Source organism: Ictidomys tridecemlineatus, chromosome 7, assembly GCF_052094955.1.
Source record: "Ictidomys tridecemlineatus isolate mIctTri1 chromosome 7, mIctTri1.hap1, whole genome shotgun sequence".
Taxonomy (NCBI): domain Eukaryota; kingdom Metazoa; phylum Chordata; class Mammalia; order Rodentia; family Sciuridae; genus Ictidomys; species Ictidomys tridecemlineatus.
In genome coordinates, this window is record NC_135483.1 from 137,188,204 (window position 1) to 137,208,617 (window position 20,414).

General features: G+C 37.9%; 1 protein-coding gene across 4 annotated transcripts in view; it reads right to left on the reverse strand.

Annotated features, from left to right (window-relative positions):
* Positions 1-20,414, reverse strand: part of Stk39 (serine/threonine kinase 39) — a 268,613-nt gene that overhangs the window by 83,938 nt on the left and 164,261 nt on the right. For 3 of the 4 annotated variants that reach the window (XM_078017531.1, XM_005315694.4, XM_078017533.1), the window contains exons 13-14: positions 17,173-17,235; positions 14,821-14,888 (exon numbers count right to left, since the gene is read on the reverse strand). In XM_078017531.1, the coding sequence (XP_077873657.1) occupies positions 14,821-14,888; positions 17,173-17,235 (131 nt within the window). The remainder of the gene's footprint in view (positions 1-14,820; positions 14,889-17,172; positions 17,236-20,414) is intronic. The other variant, XM_078017532.1, reaches the window with a different exon arrangement.

The following is a 20,414-nucleotide window of genomic DNA, read 5'->3' on the forward strand; positions in this document are numbered from 1 at the left end:
ATTTCGTGGGTAATGCCTCCCAAGTGATTTGATCCTAGAGCTTCCTTTTTCCACGTAATACCCTAAACAGAATCCCACAGACTAAGCATGGTGAACTCCAGCAACGACCTAATGCATCCTGCTCTTGATAAGATGATCTCCATCACCATCAGCAAATGGAACAACCAATGATAGCCCTGATAACACTGGTCACTGAGTAACTTTTAAGCCATTAGACCCTTGTCTGAACTGGGAACAAGACAACAAAGAAAAACAAGTGTGAGCTAGGGGCAGTAGACCCTGTAATTCCAGCAACCAGGAAGGCTCAAGAAGGAAGATCACAAGTCTAAGGCTGGCCTGAGGGACTTAGTGAGACCCTGTTTCAAAAAATATGAAAATGCCGGGGATGTAGCTCAGTGGTAGAATACCTGCCTAGCATGCATGAGGTTCTAGGTTTAATCTTTGGTACCACATGCATGTACAGAAGGGAGGAAGGGAGGAAGAAAAGGAAGGAAGGAAGGAAGGAAGGAAGGAAGGAAGGAAAGAAGGAAGGAAGGAAGGAAAAAATGGAGGGAGGGAGGGGGAGGAAGGAAGGACTGGCCAAGCATGAAATTACAGAAGACCCAGGATGAAGGAGAGAGGACTAAAAAAGGTAAACACATCCCAAGGTTAACCAATTCATGGCTAGCAACCACATAACCTCCAGAATATACAGCTAATGTTAAATAATGGCAGGAATAGAGGCAGTGAGTCCAATAAACTTCAACTTCTAAGTTAGCAAAGGCTCTGATGATTCTCTTACTGCCTGCCTCCAAAACAAATTTATAATTCCATTACCCAAAGAATAACATAGAATTCATAATCTAGTCTCTACCAATCTATCTCTCTGGTCTTTTCTTTCACTGCAAGATATACAGAGTAGTATTTAAATGAGGACCCACCAGGATCAGATAACAAATTGGAATTCCTGTTTAGATATCAAACAGGAGTGTAACTCTGTAGGCAAGTAAGTTAACTTTTGAGCTTTAGGTCTTTTAAATCTGTAAATGAGAATAATATTAGTATGTATTCTGCAACATTGCAATAAGTAAAGAAAACAAAACAATGGGCATTTAATGCATTACTTTGCATGGTAGCAAGCAGGAAATGCTATTTTTCTGTATGTACAAAAATACATATGTATTTTTAAAAAATATTTATTTTTTAATTTTTTTAGGTGGACACAATATCTTTATTTTATTTTTATGTGATGCTGAGAATCGAACCTAGGGCCTCACGCATGCTAGGGTGAGTGCACTACCACTTGAGCCACATCCGCAGCCCCACATATGATATGTATTTTTATATATTTTATATCCACATATATATATATATCAATATACCATATTATTATATGTAGAATAACAATATAGAGAATATATTATTATGAATAGGATAATATACATAGGACATATTAGAGTATATATTATTATGATGGTAATTATTAATCCAGCCACTGACTGAAAACTTACAGTTCTTAACTCTGCGCCCTGTACCCTCCTGACTTGTATCTCTGTTTACTCATCCTTGGGAAATAATCAGATGTGTGTAGGGTAGAGCTGTTGTACTGTGAAGGCCTGGACCCACTATGCACTACACCCAGCAGAGAACTGGGTGTCAGATGCTTAAGAAGAGCACATGGTAACCACAGATTTGCATCTCTGCCACAGACACTGTAGAAGGCACACATCTACAAATTACTTGTATTTCTAAGCAATCCCTCTTACCCTCTAAAAGGAACAAGATAGCAACTGCTTATTTCCATGAGACTGCATCTGACACATAAAAATAGGAAAAGGTAAGATTTGTATATAGGCCTATCTTCTTCATAGCATGTGGGAAACACTGGGGTACCCTACAAATGTTCCATAATAATAATTCAAGGTCCCTAAAGTTCACTGGCTAAATTTAGAGGAGTCTGAATGTTGGCAATGTGGTGGGTGCTGCATTAGGCTCTGTTATACCAAGAAATGTGGGACCAGAAAGAAGGCATAACATAAACTTGGGAAGAAATTATACCCCATGAACCGAAGAGAGACCCTTAAAATCTTTCTCTACTAATCAGAACAATGACCCACCCACAATGTGTCCATGGCCAAATCTCAGGAACTTATAAACATGTTACCTGACATAGCACATGGGACTTTGTGTAGATGTTATTAGGAACTTTGAGATGGGAGGCTATCCTGTATTGTCCAGGAGGGACCATTCTAATCCCACAGATGCTTTAAAGCAGAGAACCTTTGTCATTGCGGTCAGAGGAAGAGAGGTGATGACAGAAGCAGGATCAAAGTGTTCTTAACGTGCTGGCTTTGCAGATGGAAGGAGGGCATCAGGAGGTGAGGGATGCTAGCAGATGCTAGAAGCTGGAAAGGGTCCAGAAAGACCATGCCCTACTGGTTTCCATGAAGGAATACTGCCTGTGAATGCTCTGATTCTAACCCACAGAGACTCCTGCTGAACTGCTGACCTACAGAGCTAGATGATAGTCAGTTTGTGTTGTTTAAGCCATTGGGTCTGTGCTAATTTTTTATGGCAGTGATAGAAAGCTAATACAAAGACCAACCAATGAAATTCACTGAGCAGCAGAGATTTCCCACAACACAACCAGTTAACAACTATATGAATTTTACCTAGGATAACAAAGTTTTCTAACACTTTGGGGATTGCAAAATAAAGTTGAAATTATATTCCAGGAAGTCTGGTTTCAATGGAGAAAAAAGTTACTGCAAAGAAAGCCCCCAAACTAAAATATGCTTGTTACCTTTCTAAGACTTAACATTTGAGGGAGAAATCTTACCACTCATTATCTCCAGGGATATGGTAACTGAGAACTGAAATAACTTTGCAAACAGTCTCTAGAATTATTCAGCTCTGATCAAGAGGACAAGTCCTAAGAGACAACCATCCCTGATAAAACTGGAGAAGAGAATTTTTAGAATGCTAGGAGCAGCAGGTTACCTCATCAGCAGCCAGGGAAGGTGGAATATAAAAAAGGATAAGAAAGACAGGCTCTGCAGAGCAACAGAAAGGATAACAGAAAATACTAAGGCATTTGTTCAAATTTCAACCAAATTAATATTGACTTAACACTGACTTAAATGCCATCAAAGTTTTTTAGGGAACACCACTATTTTTTAAGATCTGCACATTTCCCCCTCACACCTCTCTGTGATATATCATTAAAAGACCCATGATAAAAAAAGCAAGAATCCATGGAAGATGTATGCAACTCAGAAATGTATGACCCATTGGTCCAGCATGCAAGACCAACAGCCAGTGACCCTGCAGTGGCATGGCACTGCGCTGAGGGGACAATAAAGAGGATGCCCTGTAGCTCAACCCTTTAGGCTGATGTTGGGGCTCAGTGCCTGGCACTGACACTGACTAGTCATGTGAAACTGCCCAACCCATCTGACTTCTCTGAGGTCAGATGAGAGCTCCCCTGACCACACTCTGCCCCAGGACTACAGGAATGGGTGTGCTCCATAGAGAAGACTGGCTTCCACCTTTTAGCTGCCTACTGGTGCCTGGCATCATCACATTTTCAATGGGAAAAGGGAGAATGATGAAGACTTCTTTTTAAAAAAAAAAAAAAAAACTAGGGAACATTCTGCCAGAGAGGGGTTACAGGGAAAGAAGCATATCACACTGGCATGATAAAACATGAACACTGGGACTTGAGACCCAAAGGTAAGGAGAGCCAAGGAACACTGGTGACAAACCCAGGAGAAGCAATTTAGGCCAGGGTTATCTGAAGGGCAGAAAATGCACATGCAAGGCTGCAAGTAGCATGATTTCTTTTACATCTCTGTCAGAAACTGTCCTTGCAACCCTTGCAGCAGGGAGTCCATATTTATTTTAAGGGCAGAGTATTTAAAAGGACAAACTATAGAGGTTATATCCAAAGTATTAATTTGCTTAGGAATTTTTATAAATGAAGTCTAACAAAGAAGTATTTTTGTCCACATTTCAGCTATAATGTCAAGAACAGAAAGTTGCCCCCCCACAAAAATCCCCATGAAGTTTGTGAAATGTGCCTTTCATTAAGAATTGTTCAGCTGGCATTTGTGTAATATACATTTATTAGAGGTCTAGCACACGCTGGGCATTGTGTAAGGCTCTAAGAGCACAACTTTGACCTCTCACTTCCTCTGACTATCATGTCTCCACGTCACTTCCTCCTATCCCAGGGTGTTCACAGCAAGCAGTCAAAGGAAGATTCTCTTAAAAATATACATTGGAAGGAAAAACCCAAATGGAGGACTTTAAAATGGAATTCCTTTTTGTGTTCTATTATTGGTGAGCAAGTTACACTAAAAAATAAATAAATTTTAAAAAATTCATTTTTATAGCTTCTCAGTGCACGGCCTTAGGTAAAATCCTGCTCTAAGAACTCAGTCCTTTCACAGAGTGAGAAATAGTGACTGCTTCCACAGGGATGCTGACCCAGGAGCCACAACCAGCCCCTACGTAATCCCCCTGTGCTTTGATCCTGGGATTTCTCAGTTATGCATTTTCAGGTTTCCCAAAGTTTAAGAGTATTTCACAAAGGTCAAAATTTATTGCTAATGGGATTCTTTCTACTGGACAGTTTTCAAACATCATCTTTACACATAGTATAAGCTTTTATATGCTGCCATACTAAAAGTCTGGGAACTCCCTAAATATCAAATAATACCTTTACCTCCCCTGGTGTTACAGATCTAACCCAGGGCCTCACAAAAGTTAGTTATTCTACCACTGAGCTACATCCCCAGGCTCATACTTTTCAAGTAATATAAATTTTAGCCCATTAATGAAATATAAAGCTAGCATTGAAAAGGAATATATGGAGTTATATTAACTGATATTTAGAATAAGTTGGAAAGCAGATGATAAACTAGTGTTTTGTAAAAATGCTTCTAGAAGAGTGTTTTTAGAATTTGTATTGATATGTAAATAGAAGGTCTAGAAGAATGTTTATCAAGAGAGTAATAATGATTTATTTCTGGATGATGAGAGTCTATAATTTTCTTATTACCTTTTTCTTTTAATTTATTGATTTTTTTAAATTACTAAGATAACCATATATGGCTGAAAAATAAAGAAGCAATAATACCTTTAAGGAATTCAATAAATTCCTATTGATGACAGTCTTTGTATTCATGATGTCTTCTCAATATCAAAAAATGACAATTTTACAATGAATGATTTTAAATTCTTCTATTTTGTTCCCCTTGTATTACCAGATTTTTCTGAATAAAGCCTCCTTTCCTCTATCAAGTTTACCAGCACAGAGGTTTGAAATATACAAAAGGCAACACCCTACACTACCCTGTCACCTGTACTGTCACCTATATTCAAATCATCTTTGTACACCACACCATCACACTGCTGGATTGATGTCAGAAGACTCAGATGTCCACCAGGCTAGAGGAAGCAGCTTCAAGACTGTAGGAAATCTACCTAACATCTCTGATGTTACTTTCTTTTTCATCTTTTGGTAGCAAATGTAGGACAAATGGAAAAATTAAAGCAGACAAGTTATGTGGCTGTGCTTTTAAAATTATATAACACCGCAAATGCTGGTTGCTATCTGAATCATCATCTTGAGCATCTCCTCCAAGAAAAACATTTTCAGGTATTCCTGTCACAATATTTAATGATGAGTTTATCAGGAAACATTGTTAAAAGAATATTTATGTGAAATGTTAATGAGAATACAGGCTAAATGTGACATTCCTTAAAACACATGGGTTTCTTAGTACATCCAGGAAGGACTAAATAAAACAAGGCCAGAGGGTCAAGTGGAAAAGAACAGACTGGCATGTTAAACAGAGATGGGTTCAAGACCTATTTCTGCTTCTGAAGAGTTTCATAGTGTTGGACAAATACTAAGCAACTTTGAACGATGAACTCCTCACCTGTGAGATGTTAACAACCATGGCACTGGTGTTATGGTGGTTTATGATGATTAACCAAAAAGTATATGATATGCTTATTGTACTGCCTGGCTCATAGTACGTACCTCATTTCATTGAAGGATACCACCGAAAATAAAGCCAAAATGTGTAACAATTACTCTAAGTTTCAAAGGAAAGAAAATACCAAAGAGAACATGCAAAAAGTTAAGTAAAATGCAAATATTTTTCAGGCTAAAAACCATATTTCTAATAATTTGGCACTTACATAATAATACATCCCACTAACGGAAAAATAAACGTGGTCTTGTCAAAAATAATTGAAGACTGCAAGCCCCTTACCAAATCCCATGGCCTGACACTGCCCCTGGATTCACCCTACCCATTACTCTTCTCAAAATGTGGTTGCTGAAAAACACAAACACCAGTTACTATGGGAACAAGCAAACCAAAGATAACATCCAGACAAAAGGGCTCTCACCTTCCTCTAACTACCCACAGCTCTTCTTTTTATCTGTCTTCATATTGCATTTATCACTTTCTACCTTGCATTAGAGTCATTTGTGCGGATCTGATCTCTCCGCCTACATGCTAAGCTCTGGGAGTGCAAAAGCCTTGTCTTATTCATCTTGGGGTTTTCAACAAAGCCTTGCACAAAGAAAGCAGCAAATAAGTAATGTTTTGAGGAGGGGGAAAAGGAACATGTACTGAAAAGCAATGCTCAACTGAACACTATGCCTATACCTTCTAACCTTTTGGGGAAAAAAATTAATCAAGCCTCCCAGCCACTTAACTAGTAAGAATTATAAAATTAACCCTATTTTTCAGGATGAAAAATAGCTTAAGGATTCTAATTCCTCCTCAATAATGATATGATAGAATTAAGGCATACTAATGCTAAAACAGCGATCAACACGGTTTCTAAGAGATCTAGCTTTCCTTATGAAATCATAATTTACTAATAAGCCTGTTCTTTACACTTTACCTTTTAATAGAGAAATTAAAATAATGTCAAATTGGACAATGATTATTATACTGATGGATTTTTATTAAAATAAATATCTTATTCTAGAGATTTTTTTCCCCCTACAAATAGCAAAACCATTGCATTGATCTGGGGGCTTTTTAACTGTTCCATCAAGATCTAATGATACTACTGTATAAAAACAAAGCAAATTCATTATAAGCTGGTTGATGGAACACACCTTATCAAAATATCTATGGGCATGATGATTGTTATGGCTGTCTTTAGCAAAACTATAAACGTAATCTATAGGGCTGGTCTGTCAAAGTATGAACAGCACTGAACACAAAGGAATGAATAATTTTCCTGATAAGTTTATCATTTTTCCAAATCAATGCCCTCATTCTAAAAAAATGCATGTTTTATGTCAAATATGCAACTATTTTTAAATTTTGAAAAATATATTAATGGCAAAATGTATGTGTACTGTTTGATTTAAGTCAGAGATTTCATTTCCATCTCCTGACAGTATATAAATTATAAGGAGGCCCACCTGATAGCTTTCTCTTGAGATGTGTTTAAGAACATTTTCTTATCTCATACCTGACTTATTATATTTGTTTTTTTTATGTTACAGATCACATTTACATACATAATGGGCAAGAGAATATGTGGCAAAGTACACATAAAAAAAGGAAAAAATCTATACTTTATCTCTAGGGTTTAACATTGAGACCTAAAGTTTAAATCTAATTTTCCAATCTTACATATAACAAATTACTTTGAAAAGCAAATTAGAACAATAATACATCTTCTAAAGAAAGGAATTAGTTTTTTGCCAATGCCCACTAGAGCTGAATAAATAACTGGGAAATAAACTACCTATAACCACAATGTATTTGTCCTTTCTTGAGAAAAGGGACATTTGGAAAAGCAAAATTTTTCTCTGTTTACTACTCACAGAATAAAGACAGGCTTTTTAAAAAGATGGAAAGGAGACCGACAGGTAGGCAATGAGGAAGGAAGCCATGCTCCTAGAAGGTGAGTCTGTAAAAGTCAGTGTGACCTTTCCAAGAGGTGAGGGTAGCCACCCACATAGCATTAGTTTAGGACTGATAGAAGGCTGGCTTGAACTGAAGTCTACTACCCACTAATCTGTGGAATACAACACACATGAATGACATCCCCAAATGGCCTCAGGACAAAAGAAGGCAAGCATGCCTGCTGATATCCACAGACTGAATAGGCCAGTGATTGACAGAAATGGAGGGAGGACATGTATAAAATGAACATGCATATTATGCAAGGTTTTTTTTTGTGTATATATAAATGTAAATACGTGCAAGTGCAGATATGTACACACATATCAGAGTCTTGACACGCATTGGAACTGAATGAAAGGGGGTTACAAAAGATCTTAGTGTCAAAATCTGATAAGCCTTGACTGAGAAGAGCATTTTATCATCCTACCATACAGGTTGGTTCAGGAGATAGCTGTTTGGGCCCAGAGGAGTTACAAATGATCCAGAGTAAATTTCAAATGGGGAGTAGGTGTGAAGAAATTGTATGGCAGGGATCAATACCAGAGGGCGGGCTTTTGATTCTGAGGGAGCTTATAGCTTTGAAGGTTCTAAAAAAGTCAGGCATATAAGCAGGTATTGGCAGTGAGAAAAGAGGGCCAAGAACTGCCACCTTGCACATAAGAGGTCATCTTGATGGCAATTCTATGGCCTGAATTTACTTATTAAACAGTGTTACTCAAAGGACCCTTATGAATATTTTTAAATGTTGTATTTCCATTTAAGTTAGGCTCATATACACACACAATATTACATTCTGGGCTTGTAGGATAATGTCCATTTTAAGGACACTTAAAAGTTCATAGTCATTTACCTCAAATGATCCCTGTGCAGCCTGTTAATCTTACCATATTTCCCTAACAGATTCACTCCCTTGTTCTCTTGCACAATTATCTTCTTTTCTTCCTATATACCTTTAACACCTTCTTTCCTTCTTCTCTTAAACAATAATTTCCTTATTTTCCTAGACAATACAAACAACAGAGAGGACTTTCATACCACCCCCAGGTTGATCAACCTCCTGGGAGACTCTTTTGCTGCATTTCCTCATGGGACTGCACTATCCTGCACTGGACCCTTCATTCTCCTCTCCAAGGCTGACATCTACACGGCTATCTGACTTTTACCCTTACTTACCTGCTTAGGGACATCAGCCTTACAATGTTTCCTCCCTCAATCTTTTCTTCTTATAATCTTTTTCTTCTTTTCTTCTTTATAAGTAAGTGGATTTTCCCACTTACTTATAAACATGCTTTTAAAAAATCTCTCTTTACCCCATATTCTCATTGACTTATCACCCCATTTTCTTGCTCCCCTGTATGAAGAATTTCTAGTAAGAATTATCTGGTTTAACTAATGATCTGTCCTTGGTATCATTCTTCCCATTGTGTCTTGAGCTCAGTGTGATAATGCTCTTGTCCCCATCACTCCACTGAAACAGTTCTTGCCAAGGTCAAAAATGTATTTTGCCAAATACAATGGTGAATTCTTCATTCTCATTGTATTTGATCTATTATCAGCACTTGATGCAACTTTACACTCCTCCACTATGGAGACGCTCCCTCCATTTGGTTTATAGGAGCCTCATTCTCCTCTCCCTATCCAGCCTCTGCCTCTCAATCTGGGTCTGCTTACCTGTGCATTACCTGTGATATTAGCCCTCTCTCCACTTTCTCTCACTCCCTAGACGATTCATCTGATTTCATCATTTAAAATGCTGTATGCACCAACAGTTCTCAAAGTTACATCTGTAGCTCAGATATCTTTGAAATCACACATCCAAATGCCTAGTTGACATCTCCATATCGATGTCTAATATATGATTCAAACTCACCATGTCAAAAACTAAATTCTTGATTCTACTCCAATTCTCTTGTCCTACTCAGGAAACAACAACTCCAATAATCCATATTTTCAGGCCAAAACCTTGAGTAATCTTTGAGTTCTTGCTTCTTACCCAGAAGTCAATTATTATTTACTACCTCCATTAGTCCCCATCCTGGTCCAAGTCACACCATCATTCATTGAAGCTCTGTAGTCACCTGTTGAGGGGCTTTTGCTGCCACCCTAAATGGTCACTATATAGTCAGTTCTCTATTAAGCAACAGCAGAGCTCTCTTTAAAATTTAACAGAGATCAGTCATATCACTCTTCTTCTCATGGGGCTCTAACAGCTTCCCATACTTGAAGAGTGAAAGCCGAAATCTCCTCCACAAGCTACAGAGCCCTACATGACTGGGCTCCTGCACTGACTATGGAACTCATCTCCTACCACTCTGCCCATAATGGTCTCCTGCTTAAAACTTGCTTCCCAAATAGAACCTTACAGTTGCTGTTCACTCTACCTTGTGGCTTGATTCCTCTCTTCTATCACAGGGTCTGTGTGCTCAAATATCACTTTACTCAGAAAGGTCTTCTATAGTAGGCAGAATGCTAGGACAGCCATAATAGTTCTGTTCTCTGCTATATATGTCCTGCACAATCCTCTCCCATGGAGTATAAACAGGACCTGAAAATAAGATGGGATATCACTCCTGGATTAAGTTACAATACATGGCAAAAGTGGAGGGATTTTGCAGATGGAATTATGGCTTTGAGTCTCTTGGTTTTGAGTTCATCAAATGGGAGGTTACCTTAGGTGAGACTGACTTAAGAGACAAAATCTTTACCAGAAGGACTGAGACCTTAGAAGGGAAGGAAGATGGTCTCCTGCTGCTCTTGAGAAAGCAATCATGTTGTGGAACTTTCAGTGGAGGGGGTGGCTTACAAGAGTTAAGGGCTTCAGCCCACAACTTTGCCAATAGTCCATATGAGCTTGAGAGAGGACCTTCAGCTGCAACAGAGCATGCCTTGCACTCAGTCTTTGAGTCAATGAGCAGGTGACCTAGCCAAGCTGTGCCACACTTCTGATCCACAGATACGCTGAAATAACAAATGGCTGCTGTTTGAAGACACTAAGCTTGTGGTAACTTTTTACATAGCAACGGAAAACTAATACACCCTCTCTAATGTAGAATGACCTTCCCCTTTTCTTTCAGAGAACTGATATGACAGAGAATTGATATGAGAGACAGAATTTGAATACTTACATTTTTCCCTCTCCCTGACTTTAAAATATAAGAGAAAGAAATCTGTTTTTTTTGTCTGCTACTATATATCACAGCACCCAGAACAGTACCTTGCACTTTGTAGGTGCTCAATATATACAGAATGAAGGAAACATTTAGCTTACATTTACTTTAGCACAGAGTGCTCACAAAAATGTAAGGGCGGTTAACTTTTACTTTTCCAAGGCTACTTCTCAATGAAGTACAAGGACTCTCAACAACACTAGCCATTAGGGAAATGAAAATCAAAAAAAAAAAAAAAAAAGATATCATCTCACCCCAGTTAGAATGGCTATCCTCACAAAGACCAAAGAAAACAAGTGCGGGCAAGGATATAGAGGAAAGGGAAACTAGTTATACTGTTGGAGTAAATATAAATGAATATAACCATTTTGTAAATGGTATGGAGGTTTCTAAAATAAATAAAAATAGAACACATATAACCCAGAACCTCTACTACTGGGTATATATCCAAAAGAAAGAAAGCCAGTGTGTCAAATAGACACCTGTACTCACTTGTATGTTTATGGGGACACTATTCATGATAGACAAGTAATGGAAATAACCTAAGTGCCCATCAGCTAACGAATGTAATAAATTGTGGTGCAAATACACATACCATGGAGTACTATTCAGTCACAAAAATTTTATTTGCATAATTGTCGGAAGGAGATCACACAATCCTGTCATTTGAAGCAATATAAATGGACCTAGAGATCATTATGATAAGGGAAATAAACTAGACATAGAAAGACAAGATGACCAAATAATCTCTCTATAGGAAGAAGTTTAAAAAGTGAATCCTATAGAAAAAGAGAGTAGAATTGTGGTCTTTAGAGGCTACAAGATTAGGAGAGAAGGGAAATAGGGAAAGATTGGTGAACAGATACCAAAATATAATTAGAAAGGAGAAATAAGTTCTAGAGTTTCATAGTATAAAGGGAATGTATACTTTACAACAATTTATTATATATATTTAAAATACTTTGAAGAGAGGATTTTGAATCTGTCCAACACTAAATGTTTGAGGTGATGGAAATGCTAATTTCCTTAATTTGATCACTAGACACTGTAAAATATCAATTGTACCCCATAAATATGTACAATCATTTTGTGTCAATTAAAAAAAAACCAAATTTTTAAAAAATGAGTGGCTTCAAACAAATGCCAGAAGACCTGGCCCTCCCTTAAACTACTAAATGCACTAATCAATGTTTTAGGTTAAGATTAAAAGAAAGATTCATCCAATGGGAAAGTGACATTTAGCCAAACATTGTAACTAATATGATACACAGATGATCATGACTGAAATATGTGGTGGGCACGACATGTGTCAATGCTCACAGGTGGATGTTCTAGTGAAAACTAAGTCACATCCAAAGTTTCAAAATGAGCTGTGGTTCAGAACTAAGCTTAGAAACAAAAAAAATTGATTGTTTTGGTTGCTGTTGTTTCATGACAACTATGTCACCAATATGCACTGATATTTCAGAAAACAATGAAAACCTGAACTGATAAAGGAGAAAGAGTATGCATTGCAAAAACATCACATGACCTTCCTATCATATTCCACCCTGCTCAGACCACATGGGAGTCCTGTTTAAACATGGGCGTTACAATCAAATAGGACACGGTTAAAACTGGGAAATAACTGCATGAAAAGACCTCTGGGTCAAAAGGATTTAGATTAAACAAACTAAAACAAATTCCTGTCCTGTGGAACTTTTTAGAACATTTAAATGTTCCTATGGTTTCCAAAAAAAGTCTTGTGTGTGTGTGTGTGTGTGTGTGTGTGTGTGTGTGTGTGTGTGTTATGCAAACAGATGAATAGTATACATTATTTCTTATTTAAATGTAGAGCCCTTCTTCATGGAGCATCTTGCAAGATTAGTGATCTAATCTCCAAGCTTATAAATATGACAACGTAAGACCCATAAAGGGAAAGGTAACCAAAACAGGTACAGACTAAATGTTAACAAAAGTGAGCAACCAGGACTACAGGGCAAGGTAGAAACTATGTTATAAGAAGCAAGGCTAAAGATATCTGCAGCATTTTTACCTAGGAAAAGGGAAGATCGAGCCCTGAAAATATACAAATGGTTCTCTCAGAAAAGAGAGGAAATGCATTTGTTTTATATAGTTCTAGTACCTAGAACAAAACAATAACTAGGGCAAGGCTCAGGATCATGCTTTTTATGGGCACATATCTGGGAAGACTTTTATCCAGAAAGTCTGCCATTTACTCAATGGGGCATAATTAAAGCTCACAGGAGCCCAAAATAGGAAGGTCATTTGAATCCTCAGAAGGATGAGGAATCAACAAAGTTTTTCAGCGTCAAAAGGGCAATTGTGGAGAAAAAGAGAGCCGAGGTAGACTCAGGGGCTAGATGAGCATCTAGCAGAAACATCATAGAAAAGAATCCTGCATATATAAAGCAGGAGCCTGATTACAGATTCTCAAGGTCACTTCCAACTCTGTATACTCAAGGAGTGAGACTGTAAACTCTGCAGTTTCACTCAGCCCTGCACATCAATGACAAACACTAGACCTGGCACAGAGTAGGTTCCTCATAAATACTGGTTGAATGAATGAATAATTGAACAAGTGAAAAATAAATGAAAGAAATATCTGATTGTAAAGGCAAACAAAAGGGAAAAGTCTGCTTCATTCCTTGGCAGAGGTAAATTTGCTAATTGTGAATAATAATCAAGGCTACTTTCAAATATCAGGAAAATAGTCTTGTAATAGTTGCACTTCTTGGCTGGGAAATCATCTCCGAATTAAACCACAACCAAGTTTCCTATAAGGTTCTCCTGGTAAGTATGTGAACATGCACTGCAGATTGACTGTCAGAAGTAAAGGTGATTGGTGGTGATAATCTGCCCTGATGGACAAGACAACTTAGAGGGCAGAAACTAACCATGACGATAAACCCATTTTTTGTAGTTCTGAACATGGGAACATGTCATTAGCCAAATTTTATTTGCATAATTGTCCGAAGGAGAACACACAATACACAACACACACACACACACACACACACACAATTTTTTTAGAATACCCCCAAAATGTGATAATATTCTGACCGATCTGGTAAATTAAGCTATTTACAATGAGGTTAAGCAGTTTTCTTTTGTCTTGAGATTCCAAATGCTCAACAAAGAATATCTGCAGATAAACCTTTAAATTAAAAACTTCTTAAAATAGAAACAGCTTTCATTCACCAGGCTATCAACTGTCAGGCACCATATTTGTATCCATTTCCTAGAAGAATGAAGGCTCTTTCAAAATATATCTGTCATTTCTCCACAGTGGCTGATCAAACCTGCCACTGAAAAATGTTCTGAACAGGCAACTTGTAGTACAAGCATGGTTTATTTCTGTCAGAGACTGACTGCTGGAGTGTGAAAGAAACTCATTAAAAATCTCTTACTGTGATCTTACATTGTTAAAAAATAAAAGGAAAAACCCCAGAAAGAAAGAAAAGAAAAGAAAAAAAAAAAAAGCTTAGTGATGGGTACCCTGAGTCTGCAGACTCTCATATAATGCTTTTCTCTCTTGGTCTTCTTTAGCAAGCAATTAAAAGAGCACAATTAGTTTGGGGAATATAGCATACACTGGTTGTTTGGGGAAATCAAGTAAGTTAAAACAATTTTATTTTATGCTAATGTCATGAAAAGTTAATGAAAGAGATCAGAATATTGTAGTATAAGAAAAATGATGGAAAATAGACAACAGCATTATTTACCTCAATCTTAAAACGAGGTTCACAGCGCAAGAAGCTTCTCTGTAGTCTTCACTCGCGTTGGGTTGGCCCTTTAAAAACACAACAGCAAATGGTGTTGGAAACTTTATTGGAAGAAGAATGAATAAGATCACCATATCCTTTGAATCATGCATCCCTTTCTTTCTGGAAATTTCAAAACTAGGACTTCAGACCTGCAGGTTTTGTTTGGCCGCACAAACACCTCTAAGTGAAGATCAGAATGATGCCCAATTCCCATTGCAAATGTGGACAGAATGTTTCAAAGAGAGAGACTCAGTAGTAGGGTGGACACTGTGAATGACTGGTACAAGCTCCAGCAAATTCAAAGTAGGGTCAGCCATCCAAAGTGGAGCCATCGAAAGTGGCACCCTACAGCTAGAGCAATGGATTCTCACCCACTGGGCCTTGGTGATGCACAAAGGTTGGGCACCTTAAACCTTAAGGTGGAGAGGAAGGTGGAACCAGTAGGACAGGCATCCATTTCTCTTTCTTGCCTCTCTCACCCACGGCCTATTTCCTTGAACATAGATTATCTATTTCAAGTGCCTGTGCCACATAGCCCCACCCTATTACCATGAATCCTTAGCCACTAGTAGATTTATTTGTCTAAGAAGAGAAAAATAACAAGACTTCAGGGTCAAGACTTGGCTCTGCCACTTATTAGCTGTGTAAATATGGAACAAGCCCATGGAAAAGACTTGTTTTCCCCTTTACAAAGCAGGGGTAATACCTACCTCAAAAAGTTTTGGGGAAAATGATATACATGAAAGTGAGCCATAAACTATAAAATATTAAACAATTCTAGTTATTATAATCCCTTTTGCTGTTTCCTGCTCACTTTGCTTTCTTTTTTGTTATTATTATTATTTGCCTTTCATCGTTCAGTGAATCCCTACTGTTTATCTCTTACTGAGTTGACTAACACAGCACAAAGCCCTACACTGAACTCTGGTTCTGCCTCTGACCCATGGTGTGAGGTCAAACACACCATGTGGTGTGCACAAACTACTCAATATTTGCAAGTCTTGATTCCTCAGCCATAGGATAAAGGCCAGGTTATCAGACCTCAAACAGGCTTTCCACAACCAAGAAACCCCATTGCTCTAGCCATCTCCCAAATAAATAACTGCTTTCTAAAACACAGATCAGGCAAAATAGAAACAAATTTAAATTAAACATACAGATTTAGGAAAAAATACTGTGTGATTCTAAGGCTGATGATGCTTTATAGTATAATCACTTTTTTTGTGGTAGGAATGCCAAATTTTTATTGACTCTTTTTAGTTATACATGATAGTAGAATTCATTTTGAAATAATTATAAAAGCATGGAATATATCATATTCTAACTCAGATACCAATACCTCTCCTTCCCCTTCCCTTTTCCTAACCCCTGCTCCCTTCCCTCTATTGATCTTTCTGACTTTTGCCATAGTTTTTTTATTTTTTAATTAATTTCTGATGGATATACACGATGTTGAGATTCACAATGTTGAGATTCACTGTGGCACATTCATGTATGTACATAGAAAAGTTATATCAGTTTCATCCCACTGTCTTTCCTAATCTTATCTCCCCTCCCTTCCCTTCATTCCCCTTTGTCTAATCCACTGAATTTCTGTTCTCCCTTCCGCCCCTTATTGTGTGTTAGCTTCCACATATCAGAGAAAACTTTGACTTCTGGTGTTTGGTGATTGGCTTATTATAACCTCTTTGAGAGCAGAAGCATTTGCCTACCGATTCTATAGCAGAACTAGAATATGACTCTACACTGCAACTCTATACCCACAGTCCTTGCCCTGAATTGCTCAGCATCCTTCACTACACCCAGCATGACTCACCGCACAGGTCTTCTGTCATACACCTTTTATAATAATGCATTGTACACGCATTTCACTGTCACTGGACTATTATTTTTACAAGGCAAGTTGTAGAGATGAATTGGCCCATAAAATTCAATAATAAAAGAATTATGAAAAGAGGTTATAGAAATCCAACCAGGAGCAAAAGAAAAGTATCAATTAGCTACAATGTTGTGTGGCTGGAATATAACAGAAGGGTGAGTCATTTTCTTTCCTTTGCGTACTTTCCACAGTCCCAGCAATTTCATTCTAGTAATTTTTTCTTGCTCTTGAACCTATCATTAAAGGCTGGAGGTCGTGAAAGGATGGTCAATAATAACCATCCTTTTTTTCCATATCTATTCAAAGGGAGAGTTTATATGCTCCAGGTTTGGCAATGTACTCTCAAATTGTCTACCTGCCTAAATGGTGGGTTTCTCTAAAGGTCTGCCTACAAAGCTTCTCTAATGGAAATGACTGGCAAAGGAACCTACCTGAGAGTCGTGCACGGAGAGGGACTGTATTTGCTCGGGGATTCTGCTGGTGTTCACCGAGATCTGTTAAGAGAACCACCATGATACTACTCAAGGAAGCCAAAAGGAGACATTAAGGTCAATGTGGTTACACTGTGTACCAACTGCCAGAGACAATAATGTTCAGATCTGAAAACAGTAGTATTTCCTAAATTATATCCCAAATGCTTCTGACTGCCTGCATTGGAATCACTCAAGGAATGTGCTATAGAAGCCTGGGTCTCACTTGGCCTGTGATTCAGAATTTTGTTTAGATGGGAGAGCATCTGTGTCTTTAAAGGGTTCTCCAGGACGACCTATAGGGTTTGAGAGAGCCACTCAGCCTAAGTGAAAAAGCATAGACTATTTGATATTTTAAATTGGATAACAACTTTTTTATTAGTTATTTTCATCTAATGAGAAGTTTTAGACTCAGTAAAACCTGCCCCTTTAATTATTACTGTAATTATTGATTGTAATTCACAAATGTGTAAGGTTAAGTGGGTTGTTTAAAATAGTTTTCCCCAACAGAAGGATAGGTTACATTTTTCTCTCAAAAATTGGAATTGTGGCCCTGAGCTGACACCTAAATCATTTTTACCTCATGACTGACTTTTATGAACTCTGCCCTGTAGTAAACCTTGAAAGACAGAAAACAAAACAAGAAACAAAAAAGAAAGAAAGAAAGAAAGAAAAATAAAAAAACTAAAGAAAAACAGCAATAAGAACAAATGAAAAGGATCTTCCATTTCTAACCTACTACCAATTCTAAAATAATCAGAAATTCTTTCTGGCAAAAATTGTCTAAAGCTTAAGGATATAAAATTCATACCCTCTGAGCTTCCTCAAAAATAACTATGTTCATCCTGAACTAACAAGGGGAAGTATACTGAGGTCTGCAGTTTACTTTGAAGTACATCAAAAAATTCAGGTGAGAATATGGATAAGTAGATGGATTTGCATGTCATAAAGCAAGTGTAAGTTATACCTTAGGTGATAGGTATATGGCACTCACAATGAAATGCTTTAATGTTGTATGTTTGAATGTATTAAAATAAAATGTTGGGGGGGGGGTAACTACGTTAGAAGAAAAAAAAAACAATATCTGTTCATTAGCCAGAGGGCAATGGCCTACACCAAATACCTCTTGGGAAGAATCATTCAGTCTTATTCCCCAGTCTGAATTTAGGTTTGATGTACAACCACATGCTACAACAGCATGTACAGCATATCCTACCTTTAGCCAAAGAACAATGGTAAGCTAAGCACCCTCACTAGCATTGACACAGAGGAGAAAACATCTCCTTTGCTGAGAGCCATAGCCAAGTAGGAATGACGCATGGCAATTTCTTTGTCAGCCTACCCAATGTTACTTAGAGGGAGGACTCTCCATTGTGGAAATGGGCTTGCCTTGGACCCAGGTCATTTGCAGTGACATTGCATGAATGTTTGAGAAAGGTGACCCTGCTCAAGGACTAGGGCGGATCCGGGTTTAGGGCGGTTCCAGGTTTAGGGTGTGGATCCTGCTGGGAATAGGGCGGTTCCAGGTTTAAGGTGGATCCTGCTGGGAATAGGGTGTATCCTGCTGCCTCAGGCGCCCGCTCCTTGAGTTCTCGGGGATTCACAGAGTATTTTGGTATGCAGAGCCCAGTGGAGGTGTGTATTTTCCCCAGAACGTGCGTGTAGAGTGCCGGTGAGAGTTCGGGAATAAAGAGTTGCTGTTTGAATCTACAAGGCTGTGAGTGGCTCGTGATTTTGTACCCAGCCAGACTTCGGCACTCCTTCCCTTGGGAAGGCCCATTACCCACCCAAGTCCCTTGATTCCTGGGCAGTCAGCCTGACGGAGAGCTTATGATTGGAGTGGGCAAGGGAACCACACATGCCTTGTGAGTCACTGTGGAGGTGTAAGTGGCATATAACCAAAGGACCAGCCTCTATTCTCAATAGTGCAATGCAAATTATTCCTTGGAAGATGTCCAGATGCTGAAAGCCCCCTATACAAAAATATCTTCCTTGACAATTCCGTGCAGTTGCCCAATATCACTATTGTGAATCCTCTCCATGAGACTAGAGGATGGCCTTTTGATTATACTCTTAAATGAAAAACTTGCAAAAAAGAAAAAACAATGCTAACCCATTAAGCAGCTGTTACATATCAACAGCATAATAGAAATTTATCAGATATATTCCCCCTTTTGAACAGTTTTCCCTCTCCTAAATAGAAGGGCATTTAAAAGAACAAATGTTTCAATAGAAAGGAGAAAGAAAAATAAATTAATGTTGGACACCACTCTATGACTAAACCTCAGTGGGGATCTGGGAGAGGGTAAAAGAGAGGAAAATATCTCAAAATGGACAGAAGAAAAAATCATCTGCTTTACAGCTTTCATAGAACTCTGCCTAATCTTTTCTTTTTCTATTTTTAACACATAGCTAAATGCAATGTGGTATTCTGGTTTGCATCCAGGAAAAGAAAAAGAATATTAGTGGACAAACTAGTAAAATATGAATAAATTCGAGGGTTTAGTTGATAGTTATATAACAGTATTATTTTCTGAGCTGTGATACACATACCTGGATTCCAGGAGAAATTAACAGTGGAAAAAAACCAGGTGGGGCATGAAAAGGAACTCTGCACTTACTATCTTTGTACCATTTCTCTGTCTAGAATTATTCCAAAATAAAGTTTATTTTCAGAAATATAACAGATTTCTGATCACAAATCTAACTTCCAACATTACTCAGAAGGCCAATTACCTATAGTGATAACATACTTTAGAAAGTGGCATAATTAAAGTATCATATTAATGCAGTCTAAGATGACTAAAGCTAACTGTAATAAATTTAGAGGCAGAAATGAAATGTTTTCTCCTTCTACAAATAGATATAAAAACAAATATGCAGCCAATCACAATGGCACACACCTGTAATCCCAGTGACTCAGGAGACAGAGTCAGGAAGATTGCCAAATTCAAGGCCAACCTGAGCAATTTAGTGAGGCACTGTTTCAAAATAAAAAGAGCTGGGGATGTAGCTCAGTGGTAGAGCACCCCTGGGTTCAGTTCCTAGTACCACAAAAGTGGAGTGGAGAATAAAACATGTTTAAGAGTTGATGGGCATTTGGAAAACAAGTTTCATCAGAAATAATTTTTAAAAGCTAGTGGCAGTCTTAAAAACCATTATGTAACAATAATGAATAATATAAGGAATAAATTTAACCTTCT